Below are 26,484 nucleotides of genomic sequence, written 5' to 3' on the forward strand. Positions count from 1 at the left end.
AGTCTAAAACTAAAACAGCTTATTCTTGGAGGTCCATGCACATCTTCATGAGACTCATACAACAAAGCAGTATGCATGTTTGAAATATTTATTCACATAGACAGAATAAATAGTCAGCAATAAATAGTCAATAGTCAATTGAAATTGAAATGAAACATAGTGTAGTCTGAGTTTCTATTCCAGATAGTTCCAGATAGAGGTACTTCATGAAGGTGAGGAGGTATCTGTGCAGCCCACATTTTTTTCTGTGTCCTGACTTTATACTGACTGACTGACTGAGTTTGGTTTTACGCCGCGTTTAGCAATATTCCAGCAACATCACGGCGGGGGACACCAGAAATGGGCTTTATATCCCTGCCTGTGTCACACAGACCTTCAGTCAGCAAAATATGATCTTGTTGATACAAGCGTTACATGGCACTTCCTATTTTTCACAATTGAAAGAACATAATTGATATGTCTATTGCATATGAGAGTGAGCTATGTACAAATATAGCAGTAAACTGGAGCACTTGCAAATATTCAACAGAAAAATAAATAGCACACATATGCAAGCTAAAGTAACAAAAATTCGGTACCTAGCAAAACACCTAAATAAATATGACATGTTTAGACTAAAAAATGCTTCACAGTCTCCCAGAGAGCCCATTAAAATGTCTAAGCACATTATTGTCAAACATTCATGACAGTCAGTTCAGAGAGAGATCTTTGTTGAAGGAGACCCAGGACATAAAGGAACACAGAGATCATCTTACAATGTATATGGTCCAAAAAACATCTTGCAATATACTGGTATAGCGGCAAGACCGTCCATGATTCATTCTTTGTCCTTCTCATTCCTTCTTTCACCTTCTCATTCCTTCTTTCACCTTCTCATTCCTTCTTTCAAGCCTCTCTTTGTGTCTACTATTTAACATTACCTTGGTTCTAGAGTGAGTGAGGGAGTTGATTAATAAATATCCCAGTTCCCATATCTACATATAGACTAATACACTATCTCTACAGTAAGGTTAAACACCAAACATCTGCCGTAGATCAGCCAGTGACAGCTTCTGACTGCTTGCTCCAGATCTGGAAAGAGAAAATATATATCTGCTACAGTATCACACATTAGCACATAAACAACATTGCCACATATACTGTATAAGTTATATTCCAGCAATATATAGGTGCTGAGACTGGAAAGTGACTTCATGCATTGTATCCAGGTGGGAATCTAACACAAATCTCCTAACCACTACAGAACAGTAGCAAATGAATTTGTGAGACACCATAAGCTTGTTTGTTATTTAACACAACACTCAGCATTATTTTAACTATATGAGGAGTCTATTAATTAATTGAATCTGGAACAGACAATAACATGACTACGCATCAACATATTAAGTGGCGGTGGTGGTGGTGGAATTGGGTTTAACGTCGTGCTTGAGAATATTTCGCTCATATGACGACGTGCATGCATGTGTATGTGTATGTACGGCTGCTTGTATACTAGCCCAGACTTAAGCTGGTGTTTATAGTGCTAGCCCACTGAGATACCATGCCGCAGTGAAGCATGAATACCCCACTCAGACACATTATACTGACTCCAAGCCGACCAGTCCTTGTTGTACCCATTAATGCCGAGAGCGCCAGGCAGGGGATAAACAAGTACCATATTTTAACGTCTTTTGGTATGACGCGGTCGGGGATCGAACCCGCGACCTTCCGCACTCTGGGCGGACGCTCTAACCACTACACCACGGAGGCGGTCACATATTAAGTGGGATGTGATGACATGTCAGTAAGAAGCATGGGTTGCTGAAGACCAAGTCCATGCAGAGCTTCATGGGATGTCGCTAAATGAACAGTGTATTAGGAGGGTTTTATACTGCCTTAGTAATATTCCAGAACTTCTGACACATGGTTCAACATTCAACCATTGTGGGAATTGAACCCAGGACTTTTGTTATCACAAGCCAATGATTTGACATTCAACCATTGTGGGAACTGAACCCAGGACTTTTGTTATCACAAGCCAATGATTTGTCCACTCGGCTACCATCTACCACCAATATGCACACAGAGAAGAACAAACATATTGCTAAATATAATGAACAGGAAGGACGTGGGTAATGAGAGTTGTTGACGTACCCTGAGAGGACATTCTTGGCTAGAGAGAGTTTCCTTTTCTGTAGTTCCAGGATCTTCTCCTCAATCGTGTCTTTACACAGGAACCTACAAACAGTTCCTTGTTTCTCAGACAACGCAAACATTGGTAAAATATCGCATGAATACCTTCTTTATTCATACACCAAGCCTCAATGAATTATTTAACAGTTTCATAATTAAATACTTTAAAGGTGAAGGGTAGTGTAAGAAGAGGGATGAAACAAAACAAACAGTTTGTTTGGCTAATTTTGGGTGGTCAAGAATGTTACAAGTGGGTGATGAGACACCGGGGAGTCAGTTAGGATAAGAAAGCAATAAGTTTGAGGTAATAAGTAGCAGGTAGGTTTAATGTTACTGGGTGAGAAAAAGTTCTCACATCTGGGAAAAAGATAAGGAAACAAAAAGTGATATGTCAGCTTTAACTTTTTATTTCACCAAATGCAATCTCACTGAATTAAACCTTGTTCCACACATTTGTTAGAATTTTTATTATTATTAGCACTCAGATTGTTTTGTGCAGGACGTTCCAGTCCGGTCATGGTTGTGCAGCAAGATATGACTTAACAGAGAGCATGTGTATAGAGGAGACTGACCTGTGTATAACAACATCCCTCTGCTGACCAACACGGTAGATCCTGTCACAGGCCTGTTCCTCCAGGGCGGGTTCCTGTACAACAGTGGGTGGCCATTAGGTAAAACACACATCAAACATAGACTTTCATCACCAAATGTTATAATCTCCTACCTGACTTCCTTGTCGAAAACCAAGTATCTCTGCCACAGGCCAACGACATGTGACATGTGGTTCACCACACGGTACCCAGTCCTTCAAACCAAAACACTACACATTAAGGGTAGGCTATCTATGGGAATGAAGCACCTGCACCACCAGGCTACACCATAGGTGGATCCAGGAATTTTCAAAGGGGAGGGCTTCAGGGGGTTTAAACCCCCTGAACCTCCCCATGGCTCCACCAATTCAAAATATTAACTTCAATGTGGTCTTTAGTCATTTTCAAAATGGGGGGCTTCGAACCCCCTGAAACAAACGCACGCACGCATCGACCACCCACCCACCCTTGGATACGCCACTGTACACCACTGCCACTCTAGTACAAGTCCTACAGATATGTGGAGAATATATGTGAGACTGCTTGTGCTCTTACCAGTGGTTATCTAACAGAAACAGGTGACTCCCACCAATGAGGTTGAGGCCAACACCGCCAGCCTTCAGCGACACCAACATCACCTGGAAATAGGCAATATTGAGAGTTATCTCCCTTAGAGATATTCAACCAAAGCTATTGAGGCCAATATTTACATCATGTGCTATCATGGCAGTCTCAGCTACTTATCCAGGAATGGGATGAAATTGACCTTGGCAGGGAAATTTGTTCAAAATTGGAAATTTTAACTATAAATTGTATATATATATACTACAATATTCTACAAAATAGCAAGATGCAATCAGTCTTGTTGACTCATGTTACTCTTACTAACCTCTGCCCCTTTTGGGTTGGTGTTGAATTCCTCCACCATTTCGATCCTTTTCTTTGCAGGGACGCTGCCCTGTATTATGTTGAAGGAGATGTTGACCTTCCGTAGGTGCACGGCAACGATGTCCAGCATCTTCGTCCACTGCGACACCACCACACTACACAATATACATAAAGTATTGAGAGTTTCCAATGCCACCCATATGGACTATTGTAAAGTTTAGTTTAACACCTCTCAGGGCAGTATTTCAGTTATATCCATGTTGTCAATTCATGTTGGGGGAAGGCTCCAAACAGCAAATGTCATTCAAGTTCACCAGGTTTGTGACAGCCAGGCATGATTTAAACAATCAGCAGAAACTTGGGCCATTATGGTGCTGAGTGAATGGTGAAGTCTATATTCACTGGTTGTCGGAACCTCTGAATGTTTAATCAAGATCATCTGGAGTGTTCCTGTTCACCCTGACATGTGTTAAAAGCTTGTATCTCACCTCTTTATCACTGATCCTGGCTCACTCTCTTTCTTAATTGCTTGCAGCGTAGACATCAACTCTTTCAACTGAAACAAAAACATAATTAATGACAAGATCAGTGATGCCACATTTACAAGCGGGGTGAGCTTTTCTTCCTTAATTTGTCTGGGACTGGTGTCAGGACAATATACCTTTGTGCTTAATGAAGTCTTCTCAAACAAGGGAGACGACTCAGCCTTGGCCCCATTCTCCCCTGCTGACATCTCATCCAACATCATGCCCTTCATCTGTTCCTCCAAGGTCAATTCGATGCCCTCATTCTCCATTGTCTCCTGCTCAATGTGCTACAATAACAGAACATCCATTTAATTATATATCTACTGGTTATACCGAACCGAGGGCAAATTACCATGGTTCTACTAATACCGTGGCATACCATTTCGCCCCTATGCATTACTGTATACCGAACCGAAGGCAAAATACCACGGTTCTACTGATACCGCGGTATACCGTTTCACACCTACATTGCACCCATGTGCTGAATTGAAACAAGATCTTCGGCGTGACGAGCAAACGCTTTAACCACTAGGCTACCCAATCGCCCCTAAATTGCAGTGAAACGATAAAGGAGATCTAACTTCCAGTGCAATAATAAAAGGGATCCTGGCTAAGTTCCAGTGATAAAAGAGGTCATATCTTGCAGTGCAATGAATAAGGCGATCACAACCCACCATATTAAAAGTCATTGCTCATGTAGAGTGGAAAGCAGATAATTACTCATGGTGAAATGGTAAAGAAGACAACATTTCTACTTACATCTCTCATAAGGCTGAGATGGCAGCAGCATTGGCGTAGCCGCAGCAGGAGAACCAACAACTCGCTCGCTCCTGCCTTCTTTGCTTGTGGCTGAGGGACATTGTCAAACCCGCCCCATGGGAGTTCCACGCCCCTCCCTTCATGCTCTGTGAGCTGCTGTCCCTGAAGGGGTTGGACGACGACTCGGAGGTACCTCGACTTATCCCCATCTCCTTCTCCTCGTGCCGTTTGACGTAGTCCTGCACAGTCGACCTGGAACAGATGGGCTTTGAACAGGTTTTGATAGACAGAATTTGAAGACCAAGTTGTGTAAATTGTAACAACACACTCCATATTCATCAGTCTTCATTGAAAGAAATACATGGTTATCTGAATTTTTCAGTAAGTCGCTTAATTCAGCATGTTAACATGTTCGTAGTTTTGCATGTGTTTGTCCAGATTACTTGTGTGACAGTATATTTATCCCATCATCACAACATATGGTCACAGAACAGATTTCCAACAGAAGCCTGAAATCACTCAGAACCTATGTCAAACATGCCATTATAATTAATTTTGACCATGTCACTGACTTACTTAACCAAAACATTTACAAGAAAGTGTACAAATAGTCTGCGAAGTCATTTAAACATGTTATTAAAAAATATAAACACCAAAGACAGAACTGTACACATGCAATAGAAAAACTTGGCAGGTTGTTTAAAACTTGAGCTGCCCAATTAGTTCGTGCTAACAAATAAAAACATCTTACTTTGTCTGGGCAAAGACTTTGTCATATATCTTCCTCTCCTCTGGTGTCAGCTGTACCTCAGCTGTTTCTACTGTCTTCGAGGGCAGATTCACCTGACAGAGAAAACAAACAACGGTCAACACAAATTGTTGAATTTGTCTCACAACTATCTCACCTCATTCTCTTGTCATAAATATTTTACACACTACAGCAAACAGTTATATCAATAGCAGACAGTTTACATACTTACTGTAGGCAGTTAATTCTTTCTGTACACCGTTTACATACTTACTTCAGACAGTTAATTCTTTCTGTACAACGTTTACATACTTACTTCAGACAGTTAATTCTTTCTGTACACCGTTTACATACTTCAGACAGTTAATTCTTTCTGTACACCGTTTACATACTTATTTCAGACAGTTAAATCTTTCTGTACACCGTTTACATACTTATTTCAGACAGTTAATTCTTTCTGTACACCGTTTACATACTTACTTCAGACAGTTAAATCTTTCTGTACACCGTTTACATACTTACTTCAGACAGTTACTTTCTGTACACCGCTTATACTTATTTCAGACAGTTAATTCTTTCTTACCATACTGACAGTTAAATCTTTCTGTACACGTTTACATACTTATTTCAGACAGTTGACATACTTACTTCAGACAGTCAAATCTTTCTGTACACCGTTTACATACTTATTTCAGACCACCTAATGCTGTGTGTCTAAACCGAAGGTAGACTTGGATGCTCACCAGTGGTTTCCCCCCCTTCCCAGTTTGGGTCTTGGTTCGTCGCAGCAACAGTGACCTGACGATGGTGTTCAGTTTCGTGGTGCCATGAGCTGTGGAAATAATCAAGCAAATCCCTTCACAAACATAGACCATAGCTGACATGCAGACAGAAACCCGAAACCACAGTCATAAATAGTCTGGATGTCGGGCGATGACCTGTGTATAATCATGTCAGCTGAACCAGTGGTAGACAGCATCAGCACCTATCTCTATTGTTGGGGTACCATTGCACACAATAAGCAAGGCCACACATTCTACCTTACCCTGAACTGTTACTTGCTACAGTCACTTAAATCACAGGAATACGAGTGAGTGAGTGAATATGGTTTTACGCCGCTTTTAGCAATATTCCAGCAATATCACAGCAGGAAACACCAGAAATGGGCTTCACATATTGCAACCATGAGGGGAATCGAACCCGGGTCTTCAGCATGACGAGCTATAACCACTAGGCTAACCACTACCCCCACAGGAATACTAAGTTTTGATTAAAATAATGAATGTTACATCTAGTTTATTTCAAACACTCATCTCTACATAAAATACACATGGAATGACATAAGGAAAGACTACAGGTGGGAGAAGGAGTTATAAAGTTCAGTTGACGAATGAATTAAAGATCTTGAAAAGATCAAGACAAGATATATAAGAAAAGTACTTGTAGATATGGCCATGAGAGGTTATTACCAGTAGAGAGTTATTTGGTGTAACTTACACTTCCCTGTGTCCACGTGTTTCTTCCATACCTTGTACTCATCGAACGGGGAACATCGGAGAAATCTAAAAATACACATTCATTATCATTTCAGAACAGAAAGATTTTCTTTTATTTGAACTCAATGGATGTTTCAATGAAACAATTTTTCAGACCAAAAATATCAACTTAGTCAGTGATATCTAAGCTTGGCAATTACAACCAATTCAGAACTAGACATTAAATATAGTAAGTGAGTGCGTATGGTCTTACGCCGCTTTTAGCAATGTACCAGGAACATCACAACGTAGGACACCAGAAATGGCCTTCACACATTGTATGCATGTGGAGAATCGAACTCAGGTCTTCGGCTTGACGAGTGAATGCTTTAACCACTAGGCAATCCCACCACCCCCATTAAATATAGCATATCTACAAGACTAACTAACCTTCAACACCAGACAAGTCAGAAAAGGCAAGCAAATATACTCAACATCCTTGAAAACGCACCAGTCTAAAATTGTCCGTATTTTCATCAAGATGGATTTCAGCATGACAATGATCAATGAATATAACTAACATGAAGTCGAAGGGCATGTCCAGTTGAAAAAATGCTTTAGAAACAAATTCCTGTCCACAGTATGACTCTTAACTCCAAAATGCATCAACATGCAGCCACGCCACGAAAAAAGCGTGAATTTCAGTCTGAAATCATACTGACTGTGACATTAAAAGCAGGTGTATGAGAGCCGATTCTCATTGCTTTACTAACGATTGTGAAACGAGGACAGAGATGCGGAGGTTAACACCTCACGAAAGAGAACTTGCACTAGGCATGATTCAGGTTGGCACCAGCAGCAGGGATATTGCTCGACAACTCCACCATCATTAGGCTTCATAGACGACATCAGTAGACAGGCACCACCCGTAACCTTCAATGACCTTGGCAACAACGTGTTACAACGCTCCATCAGGATCGCCATATTGACCTTGTCCATATCAGTGATTGAACACTGCTGACTGCCAGGACTGCTGCACTAGTTCAAGGTTGACGTGGGGGTCATCAGCGCTGACTCCATGCGACGCCATCTACTTGCTACAGGGCTCCATGCTCGACGTCCTTACGTTGGACCTTCATCTTCGTCTTCATCTACGCAGTGCTGACGGCCGATTACGTGTTTGGAATAGACGTGGTGAACGTTATGCCGATGAGTGTGTGGTTCAGACAGACCTTTGGGTGGTGGGAGTGTCATGGTCTGGGTTGGAATAAGTTACAATCACAGGACTGCCTTCATGTCTGTCAAGGGAGAGTTAATGCCCTTTATTACCGTGCTTCAGAATCACATCGTATCTGTCTTCAATCACCACCAAGATGTCCATACTTTTCAACAGGACAACGCACGGGCACACACAAGAAGACTTTCCATGCAGTATCTGGCCAAGCAACACATCCAGGTTATTCATTGGCCAGCACAGTCGCCAGATGTATCCCCCATGGAGCACTTGTGGGACGAAATTGGTCAAAGTCTTTCGTGGCGACAACAGATGAGAAACATCCAGGAACTTAAGGCTGCACTACTGCAGAAGTGGAATGCCATCCTCAATAACTCTATTCGGATGCTTATTGACTCAATGAGGAGACGTTGAACTGCATGTGTCAATGCAAATGGCGGTCACACGCGATATTCACTTTTCGATTTGACCCCACGTGTGTTTGATCCTCTCTGACTGTGGAACATTTCAATGAATGAGCGTCTTTTCTGTGTTGTTGTTTTTGTCAGTCGTCCATCTGTTATTTTCCACTCAAAAAATATCAATTCCTTACACGTGCTTTTAATAATCTGAACTTTTATAAGTGGTGCGTTTTCAATGATGTTCAGTTAGTTCAGACTTCAACACTGTGCATGTCTTACCAACTGGACAAAGGTTGTTTGTCTCACCTGTTTGTTTGTTTGTTTGTTTAAAGCTATTTTCCAGCTGTATATCGGTGGTTTGTAAATAATTCAGTCTGGACCAGATAATCCAGTGATTGACATCATGTTCATCAATGTACACAACTGGGCTACAATGACATGTACTGAACCAAGTGAGGAAGCCTGCCCAACAATCCCATTAGCCACCTCTTGCAATAAACTGAAGACCAAGCCAGATCTTTAAAGGTTTGGTCTCACCTGAGAACAGCAGGTCGTTAGCTTCACCCAAGTACAAAGGTCGTTGGTCTCACCTGAGCAGAGAGTACATATCAAGGAGATCATTCTGTATGGGTGTTCCAGTCAGAGCCCAGCGGAAATTAGCTCGCAGCTTGGACACAGACATGGCAGTCAGACTCTTGTGGTTCTTGATGTTGTGAGCCTCATCTAGAATTATTCTCTCCCATCCAATCCGCAGCATCATCGGCTGCGGGCCTGCCTTGTCCTCCGAATCCTGATACAGCAAGTTATCGCAGTTGAGGAATGTCTACATAATACTGCTGATCCTAATACAAAAGTGATGAAATAAATTGTGTATACTTTAAGATATATCAATTACTAGGTACCAAGCGGGGTTAACGGCACATCCAAGATTATTTCACATACATTGTGACAGGCATGCATGCATGCATTGCTACATGTACAAGCCTGAATTAATGACAGAATATCTGTACTGGCCCACTGCGCATTCCACAGTTTCAAAGGAATACTTTACTCAGAAACATTATATGCACACATTTTAATCCCCTTATAGCCCCACACCAGACAGGGTGACAACAGGTACCATCTTCTAACATCTTCAGCTGTGACACAGCCTGGGATTCAAACAACGAGCATCCCACTCTCAGGGCCAAATTCTCTTTTTACTGGACCTCAAAGGCAATCACATCCATGTTAAACATGCTGACACAGTGAGTGAGTGAGTTGAGTTTTCCACCGCACTCAGCACTATTCCAGCTATATGGTGGCAGTCTGTAAATAATCGAGTCTGGACCAGACAATGCAGTGATCAACAGCATGAGCATCGATCTACACAATTGGGAAACGATGACATGTGTCAACCAAGTCAGCGAGCCTGACCACCCGATCCCCTTAGTCGCCTCTTACGACAAGCATAGTCGCCTTTTGGGGCAAGCATGGGTTGCTGAAGACCTATTCTACCCCGGATCTTCACAGGTCTGCTGACACAGTGCCAAGTGTGAATTAATATCCTGTCAAATACTAGTATGCACTCAAGAATAATAGCACCTCTTTACCTTTTTAACCTTGTTGTCATCGGTTACAGGTTCATCTGCACTCTCCCCTTTGACCACGCCCACTTCCTTGCTGACAATGTTGTAGGTGGTCAGTACAATATCGCACTTTGCAAGCCTGCGAATTTGTAAACACAGAGTATCATGCTTCATGTGAGAGTAAAGTCCAAAATGAGTACTGATTCTGAACAGTTATTCAGGTAAGGGTCAATCATAGAATCTAGGTAGTGACACTACTGATCCGTTAACCTACTTGAGGATATTTCTCTCCCTGTTAGCACCATGGTAGACTTCAACTCTAAGAAGTCCCGATCGTGTTCGCTTCTCAATCTCCTTCTGCCATTGGTAGATGAGTGACGCCGGACACACCACAAGAGTTGCACGTGACGGCACGACTGACGCATCCACTGTGAACATAGTGAGTGAGTGAGTGAGTTTTACGCCACACTCAGCAAATTCCAGCTATATGGCGTCGGTCTGTAAATAATCGAGTCTGGACCAGATTAACCAGTAATCAACAGCATGAGCATCAATCTGCGCAATTGGGAACTGATGACATGTGTCACCAAAGACAGCGAGCCTGACCAGCCGATCCCTTTAGTCGCCTCCTACGACATGCATGGGTTACTGAAGGTTCATTTTAACCTGGACCTTCAAGGGTGTGGAAACAGTTTGTTATGACACACATAAATAATAACTGCAACATATGTTATGATGTTAATGTTGCTGTCACGATTATCTTAAGTCAACATCACATGTGGAGATCTGCAACGTGGAGAAAGGCAACATTGGTGCAAAACACCCCATACAATGATGGACTATGAGTGCAGAGACACTGTTTTGTCAGCAAACATGGATTGAGTGAATGCAAGACATCATCAGTAATTTGCCAACGGTACACATTCAGCCATAAAGACAGATAAAGAAGTTACATGACACATTAATTGACCGTACACGTAGAATCTGGGATTCTTTCACTCAAACCATAACAGATTAGCTGCATCAATATGAAACAATCAGGTGTTTTGTTTAGAGAAGTATATAGCCACTCCCATGACAGCTAAATCTAATGGCATGAAGTCCTGGAGGTGGTTACAGACTGAGCAAAACAGCACTCCAACTTACACTTTTGTAGCTCCTTGTCTCTGTTGAGCCAGGCAGACTTTTCCTCATCAGTGCCAGCTTCATGTTTCTCACGCTGTTTCACAACATGTGAGATCATTGTCAATGTCTTCCCAAGTCCCATATCATCAGCTGCAAACAAAACACAGCTGTGAGATAACGTTTGTAATATTGTGACATGCTATAACCCTGCATTCTGATTGGCTTATTGACGATATTATAATATAGTTACACCATAGTTCTGTTGATAAATGCAAGTGCAGCGTATATTTGACAGAAAGAAATAACTACATCTACAGTACCCAAGAGACTATACTGTGAAATTCAAGCATGCACACACCAAGTGAGATATGTTATAAACTCCACAGCCACAGAAACATTTTTATGGCAACTCTTATGAATAAGTACAGTAGTAAAGAATATGAAATCAGTAACATTATTGTCACTTTGAAAAGTGATAGACAAAGCTTCTCAACATTTGTTACAATACAAAAGCAATTAACATGATGGACAGAAGGGGGAATTTGTTGTGTTATCCACAAATGATCCCTGTAATTTTGCTTTTAAAACACAATGTCTACATACTGAAATACTCCAGGTTATAGTAACCATGTTTAACAGAAGTACTGCAGAGACCATAGGCAGATCCAGAGGGCCGGTGCAGGGTTGCGCACCTTTTGTCCTGAAAGTTTATTTAATGACCATTGAAACTCGTGAAAACGGGTGAAAATGAAGTGTGCACACCCCTTTTCTCAAAAAGCTGTATCCAGTAGGCCTACCCAGAATTCCTCCACAAGGCGTTTGCTTCTCTCTCCATGCCATCCAGGCTAGGGCCTGTCTCTGGTGGATCATGAGGGGGACGGTCAACCCCTTGGGGTCCTCCAACTCCTCGTCCTCCGAGGGACATGACTCTAACTGCCTGGAAACAGGGGAGATAATCCATATTATATAGTACAGTAAACCATCAGGTCATCATTGATATTGGATTTCATCTAAGTCAACAAAAGCTAATACATAGGTATCTTCAGTAGTTTGGCTTGGTTTGTTCTTAAACACTGAAACTTGGCATTCCAAAAGACTAGTCCCATTTATATCCCTTATATCCCAACACTCTAGTCCTCTTTAAAGACACCAAGCATCACAACAGGCAAGTTCACAACAGAGTAGTCCCCCTTTGAAGACACCTTGCATCAAAACAGAGTAGTCCCTTTTAAAGAACCACTAAACTTTGTTTTTGTTACTCTTTTAACCATTACATATGAAAGATTTGTGGTTAGTCTTATGCGGAAAGACAAAATTTATTCTTTAAAACTTGTGGTTAATTAATACCGGCGATTAAAAGTGGCCAAAAGTCGCCTGCTTCTCTCTCATCCAATGAAAACCACAGACAGGAGTTACGTAACTCTGTCGCCAGAGCACTGCAGTGGCGTCATATGAGGAACGATTTTCAGTTAGTTGTATAGAAAGTGTGTAGCATGCTCATCATTTTGATGATTTCTCGACATCAACGGCGACATGCCGAATGGTTGCTTTGTCGTCAATTGCTCCTAGGGGTCGGGCGATGGTGTCACCATTCACAGATTTCCACAGAACCCGCAGTTAGGTGCTAAATGGGTTATGTTTGTGAGTCTTGGGCGGCGTTGTGGAAGACTGAAGCGATATCTTACTTGTGTTCAGATCGCTTCACGGAAGTTAAAGAATCAAAACTACTTACTAGTTGTAGTAAAATATGTATATGATTGATGACCATAAAGATTTTCCATGACACAACTTGTAACATAACGATTTCTTCCTCGGAAGTGAGGTTGTGGTCGAGTAACAATAATATTGTAAGTAGTATTATATTGACACCCACCTGGCTGCCAGGAGAGAAATTGTTATGTTATACGCTATGTCATGCAAAATCCTATTGGCCATCAATAAAATAAATATTTTACTACCAGTAGAAAATAGTTTTGATTTTGCTAACTTCGGTGAAAACAAACCTAAATAGCATTTATCCTCAGACTGGCGGATGTTCCTGACAGAGTTCATACCGCCATTTTTGAAAAATCGTAAAGTCTGTTAGAATTAATGAGATTATAGTTTGTTTTCATCAAGTTAGAAAATCAAAACTACTTTCTACTCGTGAGTTAAATAGTTATTGGAATCATAACCAAAGCGGATTATGCATGACACAACTTATAACATAACGATTTCTTCCGCGGAGGCGAGGTGGGGTCGAAGTTACAATACTCTTGGCGATAAATTTCTTGCTACATTCACATGGTTAATGTCCACTCACCAGTATGTAGATACTAGTCAATGTGCGTCTTTATATTTGGTCTTATAATCCTAATTAGTTTATTATCATACTTGTATGCATTTTGAAACTAAATAAAAGCAGGCGATCTGCTGATACTTATAGTGAATTTATAACAGAACTGTAATAGCTAGACATTTTATAGTTTGCCAATGTGAATCATAATCCACACACACACCCTAGTGTATGTTGTCTGTCTCATTACACTTCACGTGGCGAAAACAATGATTCTGTTGAATGCTACGACAAATGAATAAAACAAAATGCAAATATTAAAATTAAAACAGATTAAAGTTATAGGAACAATATCAGGCCATTACCTTGTTAGAGGAATGTATCCATCAATATCCACAAAACTGTTCCAAATGATGTGTCGATTTAACAGTTTAATATACGAAAAAGTGATCAATCTTTTCAGGTATTGGTGTATAGTCTCATTGGTCACCCAAGATAGCACACCTGGCAACTAATTGCATAATGTCCGCCTTTCTTTAAAACAGTAAATTAGTTAGCCAATAATGGGCAATCAATCAATGTATTGCCGGTTAATCCTTTGAGCGAAGCACGTTGTTTTACGCAGAACACCGACACGACAGAGTGTATTCAGTATAGATTAGTAAATCTACATACATAAACACTACCTTTTGACAATTCCGCTGTGTAAGATAAAAGTAATTAATCAATCAGCGTGTTATCGGTTAATCCTTTGATCGATGTTTATAATGTTGAATATTTACTCCAGACACAAGAAATGCCAAATGGGAACCTTTGTCGGGTAATCTAAGTGTGTTACCACTAATTATACCTGTTATAAATTCATTAACTGACCATCAAGTGAATGATGACAAATAACATGTGTAGGTTTATACCACCTAACACGGGTTACAACAAGGGAGTATTAATTGCTGTATTGCATGTGAAAACTTATGGGCCGACACTGTTTTGAGAATACAAACAGATTTTTACATGACATGATTAAATATCGAGGTAAAAAAACACAGAAATGGGATCAATTTAGATCAGTCATTATACAAATAGGGCCTAACGACACCAATCGATTTTGACAGAATCGTCTATGAAAACAAGTTGTAACTCGGAAACTAGGCAAAGCAGGAGACAAAATTAAATGACAGTAGATTGTGAGAACATATAGCTTTCATTTTCCACAACAATTATCCGCGATTTCAGGTTTATACAAGCCTGTAAACAAGATAATTTACCCCTAAAATGTAGATGAATTCTGCATCGACCCTCAAAGCTATTCCTCATATGGCGTCACAGAGACGCCGCTCTGATTGGTTGAAATTTAGTTGTGGGTGAGAATTGTGCACTGTTGTCAAAAGGTCGATTTAAGTCAATTAAAGGTCGAAATGAGTAGTTTTTAATGACGGGGTTTCATTTATAACGATGCCAGTTAGTGATTTATGTATTTGTACCCCTAGGGTTTATGTGACCTTTAAAAGCACCCAGCATCACAACAGAGTAGTCTCCCTTTGAGGACACCAAGCAGCACAAATGACTAGTCTCCCTTGAAAGATGCCTGGCATCACAATGCCCAGATCACAACTTGGAAAAGATGCCCAGCATCACAACAGTGTAGTCTCCCTTAAAGATGCCCATCACAACACCCTAGTCTCCCTTTAAAGCCATCACAACAGAGTAGTCTCCCTTTAAAGATGCCCAGCATCACATCACCCTCTCCTTTTAAAGATGCCCAGCATCACAACAGTGTAGTCTCCCTTTAAAGATGCCCATCAGATCACCCTCTCAAGATGCCCAGCATCACATCACTGTTCACCACTTACTTGTGGAGTTTTTCAAGAGCCTCCTTTGTGATGGAGGTGACTTCCCTGAGTCTTGCCCCAGTCATCCTGCCTCCATACAGCTGCATGGCCTGGGGGTTAGCTGAAACAAAAGGGTGGAATATGTACTTCCATTTTTCACTATTTTGACCATATTACAGTGTTTACAGACAGCTATTGTTCACCTTTCATTATGACAGTAACTTGTCACATTACTAATGTACAGCTTTGCTTAGAGTTACTCAGGTATTATTATTCATTAATGTTCTGTTTACTGGAGTAACAATATTTTCATAGCTATCTATCTGACTACCGTACACAAAGATCATCATATTAACCTAGTGAGAGGTACATTTAACTGCTTGGAGCTGTTACATTTTAAGTGTAAGACCTCCTTGGAGGATTTCCCACTTACCCAATAGGGCAGGAGATAAAGAGTATCCAATCAAACATGTCATGATTTCAGTTTTTGCATGTTGTATGTGGTCTTACTCACAGGCACAGAAAAGAGTTTAATGTCACTGCTATCAGGCATCGAGATGTATATATATTCTTTCTGGTATTTCTTGCATTTATAAGTCTGATAAAACCCTTTTCCTTGATCTTGGTCAAACACAAACACTAGAGTCAGGAATGGGGCATTGCCCTTAGGAGAGAGGGCTATTTCTTACACCCCTGTTTTTCCCATTAAAACCCAAATCAATGGAGATGATTTATATCTTTCACATAACAAACTTGTGCAAGAATGTCACCATTGTGTTACTATATGAATTTCACTTTTTATTGGTCTGTCTATACTATGATGAAAGCAGGAAACTGTTGTTACCAAGCTATTTTTATACCTATCTCACACATGAAAAGTTTAATTTGTTAATGTCTTCGCAAAATCTAGAATGCGTAAAAAAATCTTGCAATCTTTTTTAAACAAAATCTACCAATTTAATTTGAATTACATGTAAATAATCACTTCGATGTCCATATCGCACTGAAATTATGTATAGACACTTCTGTACTTTCGGCCACGAGGCCTTGAATACTGAATAAACTTCTTCTCATATTCTTCTATATTCATGATGCCATCATATAAGTGAGTGAGTGAGGGAGGGGGAGGGAGGAGGAGGGAGTGGCTGGGTGGCTGGGTTTGGGTGCCTGGGTTTTGATTAAGCAAGGAAGCTAGCGGAGGTTTCATGACACTTTTAGCAATATTCCTGCAATTATCTTCACACATACTACCTGGGTCTTCAGAGTGTCAACACTTTCAGCATTTGGCCACCCCACTGCCCAAATCAAGTCTGAACAAGATCCAATGATTGACAATATGACCAACATTAGGCATGATGACACCTCAACAACCAAGTCACCAAGTATGATTCATTATGTCACCTTTAATGAACCACCTGTGAAAACCATTTCTGAGGTATACAGACCAGATAACAGACTGCTTGTGTTAGAAATCACTTGACCAGTACTCATTCCATGCCCAGTGCAATCCCAATTTTATGTAGTAACCATGGCAACTTACTTGCATACATCTGCTGCAGCACATGTTGTGGAATCTGAACTGCATGTTGTAGAAGAGATGTCTGACGCTGTCCAGCACTTCCTTGAGAGTTCATTACCACCTTGGAACCGTCCGGCATCACCTTGATCACTTGTGGACCATTTACCTGCCCAGCCCCAACTGTCTGAACCTGGGTACCAGGATGCAGAGCGTCTGGCCCTTTATCTATGTCCACAGACGGTATGAGTCCTGAAAGAATTAATAGATATCAGGGTCGCATTCCAAAAGGCAATTATTGTTATGAGTGAGTGAGTGAGTGAGTTTATTTTACGCCCGCACTCAGCAATATTCCAGCTATATTGCGGCTGTCTGTAAATAATCGAGTCTGGACCAGACAATCCAGTGATCAACAACATGAGTATTGATCTGCGCAATTGGGAACCGATGACATGTGTCAACTAGTGGTGGTCCGATTAATTGAAATAATCGAAGATTGGTCGCAGTGACTAAATGACCAAGCAATCGATCATGTTTTCTCATAATCGAACACAAACAATTCTGGAACACTTTTTGCATTAACAATATTTTTCACAAGGTTGGTTTTATCAGTTAAAGATGTGCAGTTTTGCCAAAAAAAACAAAAAAACAAAGGACTACATGTTTTTTCTTTGTTTTTGTGCATTAACAAAAATAACCAGGAAAACTTCATAAATGACACAAACAAATTATTTTCGATGATTGATCGGTTGTAATGAAGCAATCATCAATTGTGAGATTTTAACCAATTCCCAACACTAGAGTCAACCAAGTCAGCGAGTCTGACCACCCGATCCCGTTAGTCGCCTCTTACGACAAGCATAGTCGCCTTTTGTGGCAAGCATGGGTTGCTGAAGACCTATTCTACCCCGGATCTTCACAGGTCCAATCATTGTTATGATTTCGATGTCAGCTATAAGTGTGGCCGCTACCTTTGTCTTTGTTAGCGGCAAAATGCTGTGTGGAATTCTTCCTTGTCATTACCTGAGAACACCAAGTGTGTCTGAGGAGAAGAATTTGGTCTTTGCTGTCCGTGATTTATGGAAACGTGGCCTTGAAAGGCTAGTTAGTTTTTAATAGTACTACCAATTTTGTAAATTTTTGGTCACATCAATACATATCAGCATAAATAAGAAATAAATAAACCAAGGATTTGAGAGCATATCTGTGAATCAGCGGTAACAGAACCTGTACATACAACAAAGGGAGATAAGTCTGAACAGCAAGTCGATGTGTCTTAGCATCACAGTTAGAATCATCTCTATGGTAAAATCCTGTGTTAAATGTGCAAAGCTACAACCATTTCCTCAACAACCTCTGTATTATTTTAGCAAAACAATTCAGTAACATCATTTGACAGTACATCTGCCTCATGTTCTCAGGTTTCCATGGATACATAAGCTGTATTACACAGGTATTGACTGTCACCTTTAGCGATCCTCTCGTCCAGCTGCCTGACATTGGTGCTGAGGGAGTTTATCATCTGCGTCAGTTTAACACCACCATCGGGAAGATTGGACAGTTTCACTCTACTCTGAGCAATTTCCTGCAGTATGATTGGGCTCATTAGCAATAATACAGTACACAAAGGTGTTCAGAATGGAAAGAAATCAAACCGAGATACAGCTTTTCTGAAAAGTAGGGATGCATTCTGTGATCACAAGTTAACATGCAAAATGCTAAATGAATTCAAAAATTCTTTGAACAATTTGCACTTGATAGTTATTTCACTATAAACGTAAAAATATGAGTGAGGAATGGCCTACAATCAATCACACAAGTCCGCTAACCTTGTTCTTATGAAGAGCTTGAAGGAGATCTCTCTTCCGAGAGATGGCTTGTTGCAAGGTGAGGTCTAAGTAAGGGTTGTCTTCCCCTTTTCCCAAACCCATCTTCTGGACTTCATTACTTAAAGAGTCCACAGGTGACTGTTCCTTGATAGGTTCAGCTGGTGGGTCTTTAGACTGTTAGAAATCATAATAAAGTCTGAACTCCTGCAAGTCTCAATAACCCAGAAAGGTCCAGGGGTACACCGCGACACTAGTAGAGTCAGAGACTGTTAGTCAGAGACCACCAACAACATTGGACCAGTTGCTATGTCCCACAATTAAGTTGTTATATACAACCATGTGGACTCATAACCATGTGTGACCAATGGCGTCTGCCCTTATTTTACTCAATACTCAGATTAACTTTATTCATGTTTCAAGAAGACAGAAGACTAATTGGATACCTAAAATCACATCATTTGAATTAAACTCTCTTTGTCTGCTGTTCAAGATACATTATCCAGATAGATATTGCAATAACAGTTAGTCTATCAAGATATAGATTGCAATAACAGTTACTCTATCAAAATGGAACATTACATGCAATATCTACTCAAACATACACTTGTAAAATAAATATCAACTTTGCCTGAAATTCAACATTGGAAAGACAAATTGAAATATGATCTTCTGTTGTAAATGATTAAAGGTGAAGTACTGAAAGGCTACTCTGCCCTTGAGTAATCAAGGAGATTACAGTGTTATTTCGGAGTTTGAGCACCCAACCTACCTTGGTCTGTCCTGTCTGATGTGAACTCTCCACCTCTCCGTCTCTGTATGATGTGAAGCTTGAGTTACCCGCAACTGACATCGCCTTACTTTTAGGCGTCCTTTTCGCAAGACTGTGGAAGCTTGGCAAATTATCATCATCATCATCACTACTATCATCAACAACTACCACATCAGGTTCAACTTTGTCACGATTCTCTCCACATTTTTCCTTGTTCTCTTCAACCTTCTGCTTGCCATCTACTTCTTTCTGTTTGACGTCTGCTCCTTTCTGCTTGCCATCTGCTTCTTTATGCTTCACGTCTGCTCCTCTCTGCTCGACATTTGCTCCTTTCTGTTTGACGTCTGCTTTTTTTTGCGGCACGCCTGCCTCCGATTTTCCATCAGATTTTGAATGATTTCTCCCCCCGGATTCTGCTCCTTCAGATTCTGAAGATGATTCACTTCCTGAAGTCCTCTCACTATCTTTTTCACTACAGTTGAGTTCACTAGTATTCTTGCCTGTGTCTGCTAAGTCGCTACTTGATGAGGATGTCTTCTTATTGGCTGAAGTCTCTGTACTTTTACTTGATACATCAGAGTCCTTCACTGCAGATTTATCTCTGTCTTGATAATTGTAATCCTTGAGGGCTGACTTACTCTGAAACAGTCAGCCATCAATCATTCTCAACAAAACCACACAAGAAAAACAGCCACCAAGTACTGATAGGGTTGGATTGAAAAATATGAGCAACATCTCAGTATCAATCTTCAAAGAGAAAACAAACCACAGTTTTAATAAGGAAACCCACTAAGACACAGTATGGTGAATATTTCCCCTGACTAGTCCATGTGTTAGCCATCTTTCAGCTGATCAGCAGAATCAAACACCTGGCCTTCCATTCTCCATGCTGACAATACCTCTCCAAAAATCATAGACAAGAAAATAAAAGGCAATCCACAGGTTTCAAGTAATTTTCTGCAGATCTGATGAAACACTAGAGTGTATGTATATTGTACTGAACATAATAAATCCAATGTATACATGTACATGTAAATACAGAATGTTTTTTTTTCCTATATTTAGCAAGAAAATAGCTATGAAACATTAATTTCAAGATATAAGCCAGTTACAATGTATGGTACTGTTTGAAAAGTATTCAAGCAAGGAGACATTGAACTATCCCACACTGTGTATAATCCGACATTTTTTCCTGGTCCCAGTGAATGTCGGATTATACAGAGTCCACTGTATTACCTGAGTTGAGAAGTTGTAGCATCCACACCATGTCTTGTTGTTTCTCCCGTCAGCACACCTGTAGTAACACCTGGAAACAACAACAGCATCCTGCATTGATTACAGGCCTCTTCAGGGTATTCATCACATGTCATAAAACCAAAGGAAAGATGTGCCTTCAAAGCGATTCCTTATTACGAGATTCCCATGATGGGAAAAGCTTCAATGGTTAGACTTGTTTGTTTGTGGTTTAATGCCGCACTGAGCAATGTACGAGCTATACGACAAAAGCCTGTCAATATTCAAAGTCTTGACCACACAATCCTGTGACTGACATCATGACCATCGATATAAGCAATTGGAATATGATGACATGTGTCAACGAAGTCAGGGAGTCTGATCAACTGATCCCATTAGTCACCTCTTATGACAAGCATGGATTGCTGAAGACCAATTCTAACCCGGATCTTTACAGGATCAATTTGCATGAAATGAACCCTAACACCCTTTCTAGCCTTAGTCAAAGTTGTTACCATGGAAACTCGGGAACTTTCAAAATCCAAAACTATCAAAAGGAACCAATTTTTTACTAGATCTATCAATGTGCCACGTTTGGTGAAGATACATTGTCCAGTTTTCACGATATGCTATGGAAACATCTTCCACGGAAAAAGACCATTTTAATACCGAGCAGAATCTCCTAAAACCATACAGCCAAAGCAAGACCTTGTAACGCCTATGCCAACTTTACACTAACACTGTTCCCACTCACCTCTTCTCTCCAGACTGTTTCCCCACAACCAATCTCTGCAGCTCCACAAAATCCCCAGCATGGTTCGGACAACACTTCGGCGCCAGACTAGGACAGATATAAACAGTGGAACAACAGAACTAGTGACACAATGGTCAGGTTTTCTTTCATTCCCAAAGACTTTTTAAAAAGTCAGCAGTATTACAAGCGTTTCCTTCTTACAGCCTGGAAATAATGAGAATCCACATATCAACGATTGACAGCACAAGATGATTCACTCTCTTGTGAATAATCTGGCATAATTAACCAGATCATGTATTGTAACCAGTGGTAACCACCATATTAGCTGACTCTCACAATGAGCAAGGATTACTTTTTGTGTTTGAAGGAAACCGTTCTTGAGTATCCAGTGTAATATTTTTAGAGCATCAGGACTCATAGAACTATTTTTTAAAATTAGTCTAGCAGACATATCATTTATTTATAGAGCTCCGGATAAGCTTTTGGCCATGTGGGTATGACACCCATACTTGTGAAACTAAGTGGGCATTTCCAATTTTAAGATGAATAACAAATAATGCTTAATTATAGCTAATAGCTAATACAGCTTTATCCACTCGTGCTGTGAGATATATTATGTGCCTTAGTCTACGTCTGTTTGGTACTGCGAACAGCTAATGTTACAAGTTCATTTAAGATATCACCGTCAATTGAATCTGATTGTGAAACACAGCACTTGCCTTTTAATTCATCTAGCAGACGATTGGCTTGAATTGATATGATACGCAACATAATTTTGATGTATTGGGTAAATACGCATTGTTATTTTGACTTAGCGTAAACATAAATATTTAGTGTTTTTTCATACACTGGCATTTATTTTTCTTGCATATTTCAACTTTCCTACAGCATATTAAACGCAAATACGCAGCTTATCTGGAGCTCTGTATTTAGTAATCAGAGTTTGCACCAACTCCAGAAATTTAGCCTTCAAATGCTACTAGTCCTAGTTGGATTTTAGCTGTCAGTACAATATACTAGTTTCAAGCTAACGGAACAGCATAGCGTTCATGATACAGACTGTCTTCTGCTGAGCTGGAAGGGAATGACCACTCAAACCGATAACACTTAACACCAGTTTTATATACTCGCGTATGACATGCATGATACAGTCATATCATGCAGACAACAGAAATGTTGATTTAGACGAGTTTCAGGACTGACAGGATTCACTCAGTTCATAATCAAGCCTATCAGGAAACAGAGAATCAAACTCTGTTTTGTGCCAAGCATTAAAAGTTGACTGGTTCATTGTAGATTAATCCTTACTAAGCATTATTTGAACGTGTATTGAAGGTTGTATACCAAATGCAAACAGGAAGGGAATGACCACTCAAACCGATAACACTTGACCCCAGTTTTATATACTCGCGTATGACATGCATGATACATTCTAATTCAACTTAGTATGTAACACGAGTTCTGATTGGTCAATGCTATAAATTTCCGACCGTATAATCAGCATATACGGTCGCAATTTGAAAACCGATTCACCGAAACCTTTGAATGTAACTCTTCACTATTGGGGTAACGCTGTTTCGGAGGACATTGTCATTTGCAGAAGCCATTGGTCAATTAACTCCCCTATCCAGCTAAAATGGGTGGAATTTGAGTTAAAACAGACAAAACAGTATCATAAATTTAATTTTAAGTTCAAACAACTTACTCGCAACGGGCTGTTGACCGAACACTGTTAGATCATGAAACAAGGTTTATGACGTCATTATGGAGCGTGACGTTACCTGCTATGACGTCATTTAACAACAGAACGGGCCGCTCATTTCTGTAACTAGAGGGCGGTTTCATCATAATACCGTCCATTTTATCTATAATACTATGATCTATTTATCATTGTCAAATTTAGTCTGTGTGCACATAATAAACGTGTGTAGGTTGAAAAGGGAACTACTTTCTCTGGCAATGGTGTAAGTTGAAGGAGTGATATGATTAACCTTTGACCTAGAGGAACTTTGACCAGGTTTAAATAATGAATTTCTTTCACGAAAAAACAGCGTAAAATGAGTTGAATTAGAATGGGGATAAATGTACTGTGTTTGACGAATTGGGGACGTATACCAATGGTTACCGTATAAAGGGAAATTTTCGAGGTATCTAATTTTCGAGGTTTTCGAGGTTAGAAACTCAACCTCGAAAATATTATATCCACGAATTTTTCCGAACTTCGTACCTTTGGGCTAGATTTCCTATCGATAAGCATTTCAACTGCTGGCAAACAATGACTTCCTGACATGCATTATCTCTTTAATGCCTGTCAACAACCACGCTTATTAGACTCATTTTGCCATTCATATCAAACATGCAGACAACAGAAATGTTGATTTAGACGAGTTTCAGGACTGACAGGATTCACTCAGTTCATAATCAAGCCTATCAGGAAACAGAGAATCAAACTCTGTTTTGTGCCAAGCATTAAAAGTTGACTGGTTCATTGTAGATTAATCCTTACTAAGCATTATTTGAACGTGTATTGAAGGTTGTATACCAAATGCAAACAAAACTACCACAGTTGAGAGTTTATGAAAGGCTGTTCTTGGGTTGATGTTGGACACAGTGGACTTCCTCATGGGACAACAATACAATGTCAGAATTTGGAATTGACAGAACTCTGATCAGACTAAGTTAATCATGCAGGTGGCTGTTCTGTGACCAAAACATGTTGTCAGATTAGACAAAATAACTGATTGTAAGACATACTGATTATACATAGTCATCTGTAAATGAAACTTACTCTTGCACAAAGAAGTGTATTCACTTGGCCTGCATCGAACAAAGTGTGTCAGTGGGTATGGTTTTATACCTATTTTCTAGCAATATAACGGCAAGATACACCAGAAATGGGCTTTGGAAGGGAAATGAACCTGGGTCCTCGGTACAACAAGCGAATATTCCAGCCACTATAGGTTACCCATCCGCCCCAGTAGAATGGCTCCTGCATGGATATACATAAATACTTATAGATACACATAGTAGAATACTTAATACTGCTGATACTGAATCTTTGTAAAATGGAACAAGCCTAAGTATTAAATATGATATATGAGGATAAGAAAATAGTTGAAGAATTAACCTACGATGTTTGTTGCACAAAGTCACACTGTCCATCAGAGTTATCCATGCACAGGTAGAAACTCTTGCCTTTGTTGGGGCCTGGCTTGGTGCCTGTCTTCAGAGAACATGGCTTACCTGGACAATATAAACAAATGTGTATGGATACAGAGCATCAGAACCCTTTCTTGTGATATTAAATATGCCACTTCTTACCATATCAACATCACATTTATGTGATGAGGTTAGAAGGAACTGGAACTGGGACAAGTCTATATTTACTACCCAGCTCTCTGACTCGTAAATTGATCAGTGGTTACTTCTACTTCATGCATGTTACTACTCCATTTGCTAGACTGGTTCAGACGGTGATTCTGACTACTATTAAGTTTGATTTGTACTTAATTGTGTATATAACTGTTATGCTTTGTTTTCAGTGATACGATAAATTAAGGGCAGCTAAGGAATGAGCGACACTTACCTAATACATATCTTTTAATTTTACACAACTGAATTTAATATTTAGTGGCCTGTGATTTGTCGGAATGCCACTTCATATTTTATTATTTTAAGCATATTTTCATCACGATCACATTATATTTGATTTATTTCACAAAATGCAAACACTTTTCCGGTTACATTAAAGTCATATATCGATTTTCATCATCATCGAGGTTGCTTTCCCATTTTACTAACGTAACGAATCCAATCCAGTGGTTACCAGTCCTACTTTCACCTACTGCCCATGCAAATAGATCTCTTGATCAAATGTTGCATTAACAATCTGGCATACAATACGCGTAGAATACACTATGACAACATCCTAACATAGACATGGGAAGGGTGTCTCACTGAAATATGACGAGCAATCAAACGTTTACATGAAGAAAATATTGTTCCTACTCTGAAACAGCCCGGAATATTTCTCATTTTGAAAAAATGTACGTTACTTAATTATATTTAATATTTATAATCTAACAATGCCACCAAAGAAAGTAAAACGAATCAGAAAGATAATACATAATATCAAAGCGAAAATAGAAATACGTCATTTCATCGTTAGTTTAACACACGAATAATATCACTCTACTAGATGTACAGACATCCCAAGAGTATTATTTCTACCGTGCTGTCAAACGTGGCGATGTCAGAGCGTCACAAGTAAACTTACTGTGTTTTGGACACGATATGAGTTCCATGGTTTGGGCAATTTTCAAAATAATGTGTTTCTGTCTTGGACATTTGTCAACTCAAATGACGCGGTTCAGGAAACGAACTCAAAATTCAATTACTTCCTGGAGTGTCATTAAGCTGGTTCTAGGCTCCCTTTGCGCGCGCTAACTTTCTATTGCGATATGCGAGACGGGGCCCAGCTTAAGAGAGTCATTTACTGCCAACCAATGAAAACCCCAAGAAAATCAGTTTGTGTCCATTTCCGGTATGAGAACTCTAAGCAGTGCTGGGGTTGGAAATAAAACGTGTAAAAGTTATGACAATAGTTCTACCACCGGGGAATGTAAAATTTTACGAAACGATTCTCCTTGTCAAAGTTTGAGAAAATCCAGCGAGGACTGACATCTTAACTGAAATCGTATATTTCAAATAAACCTTTAAAATGTGTCAGTAGATATTTTCACTGACAAGTTTGATGAATGATTTTCAATTTACTTGTGCGTGTGTGTGTGTG

At 40.0% G+C, this 26,484-nt stretch overlaps 1 protein-coding gene across 1 annotated transcript; it reads right to left on the reverse strand.

The window, feature by feature from the left end:
- Positions 1–74: 74 nt before the first annotated feature.
- On the reverse strand, positions 75–26,083 carry LOC124274580 (transcription termination factor 2-like). Its single transcript, XM_046709944.1, is given in 27 exon segments — positions 75–1,071; positions 2,134–2,217; positions 2,745–2,818; position 3,229; positions 3,318–3,400; positions 3,652–3,805; positions 4,139–4,206; positions 4,312–4,464; positions 4,937–5,088; positions 5,091–5,188; positions 5,688–5,779; positions 6,428–6,516; positions 7,182–7,246; positions 9,385–9,584; positions 10,387–10,501; positions 10,637–10,790; positions 11,509–11,637; positions 12,285–12,424; positions 15,613–15,712; positions 17,132–17,359; positions 18,575–18,692; positions 18,937–19,110; positions 19,706–20,344; positions 20,942–21,011; positions 21,693–21,779; positions 24,824–24,935; positions 25,969–26,083. Coding segments are annotated over 27 exon segments (3,468 nt in total). The 5' UTR covers positions 25,997–26,083; the 3' UTR covers positions 75–1,010.
- Positions 26,084–26,484: the final 401 nt, after the last annotated feature.

The sequence above is a fragment of the Haliotis rubra genome, unplaced genomic scaffold (assembly GCF_003918875.1).
Source record: "Haliotis rubra isolate DU_JTF1 unplaced genomic scaffold, ASM391887v1 Scf192, whole genome shotgun sequence".
Classification (NCBI taxonomy): Eukaryota; Metazoa; Mollusca; class Gastropoda; order Lepetellida; family Haliotidae; genus Haliotis; species Haliotis rubra.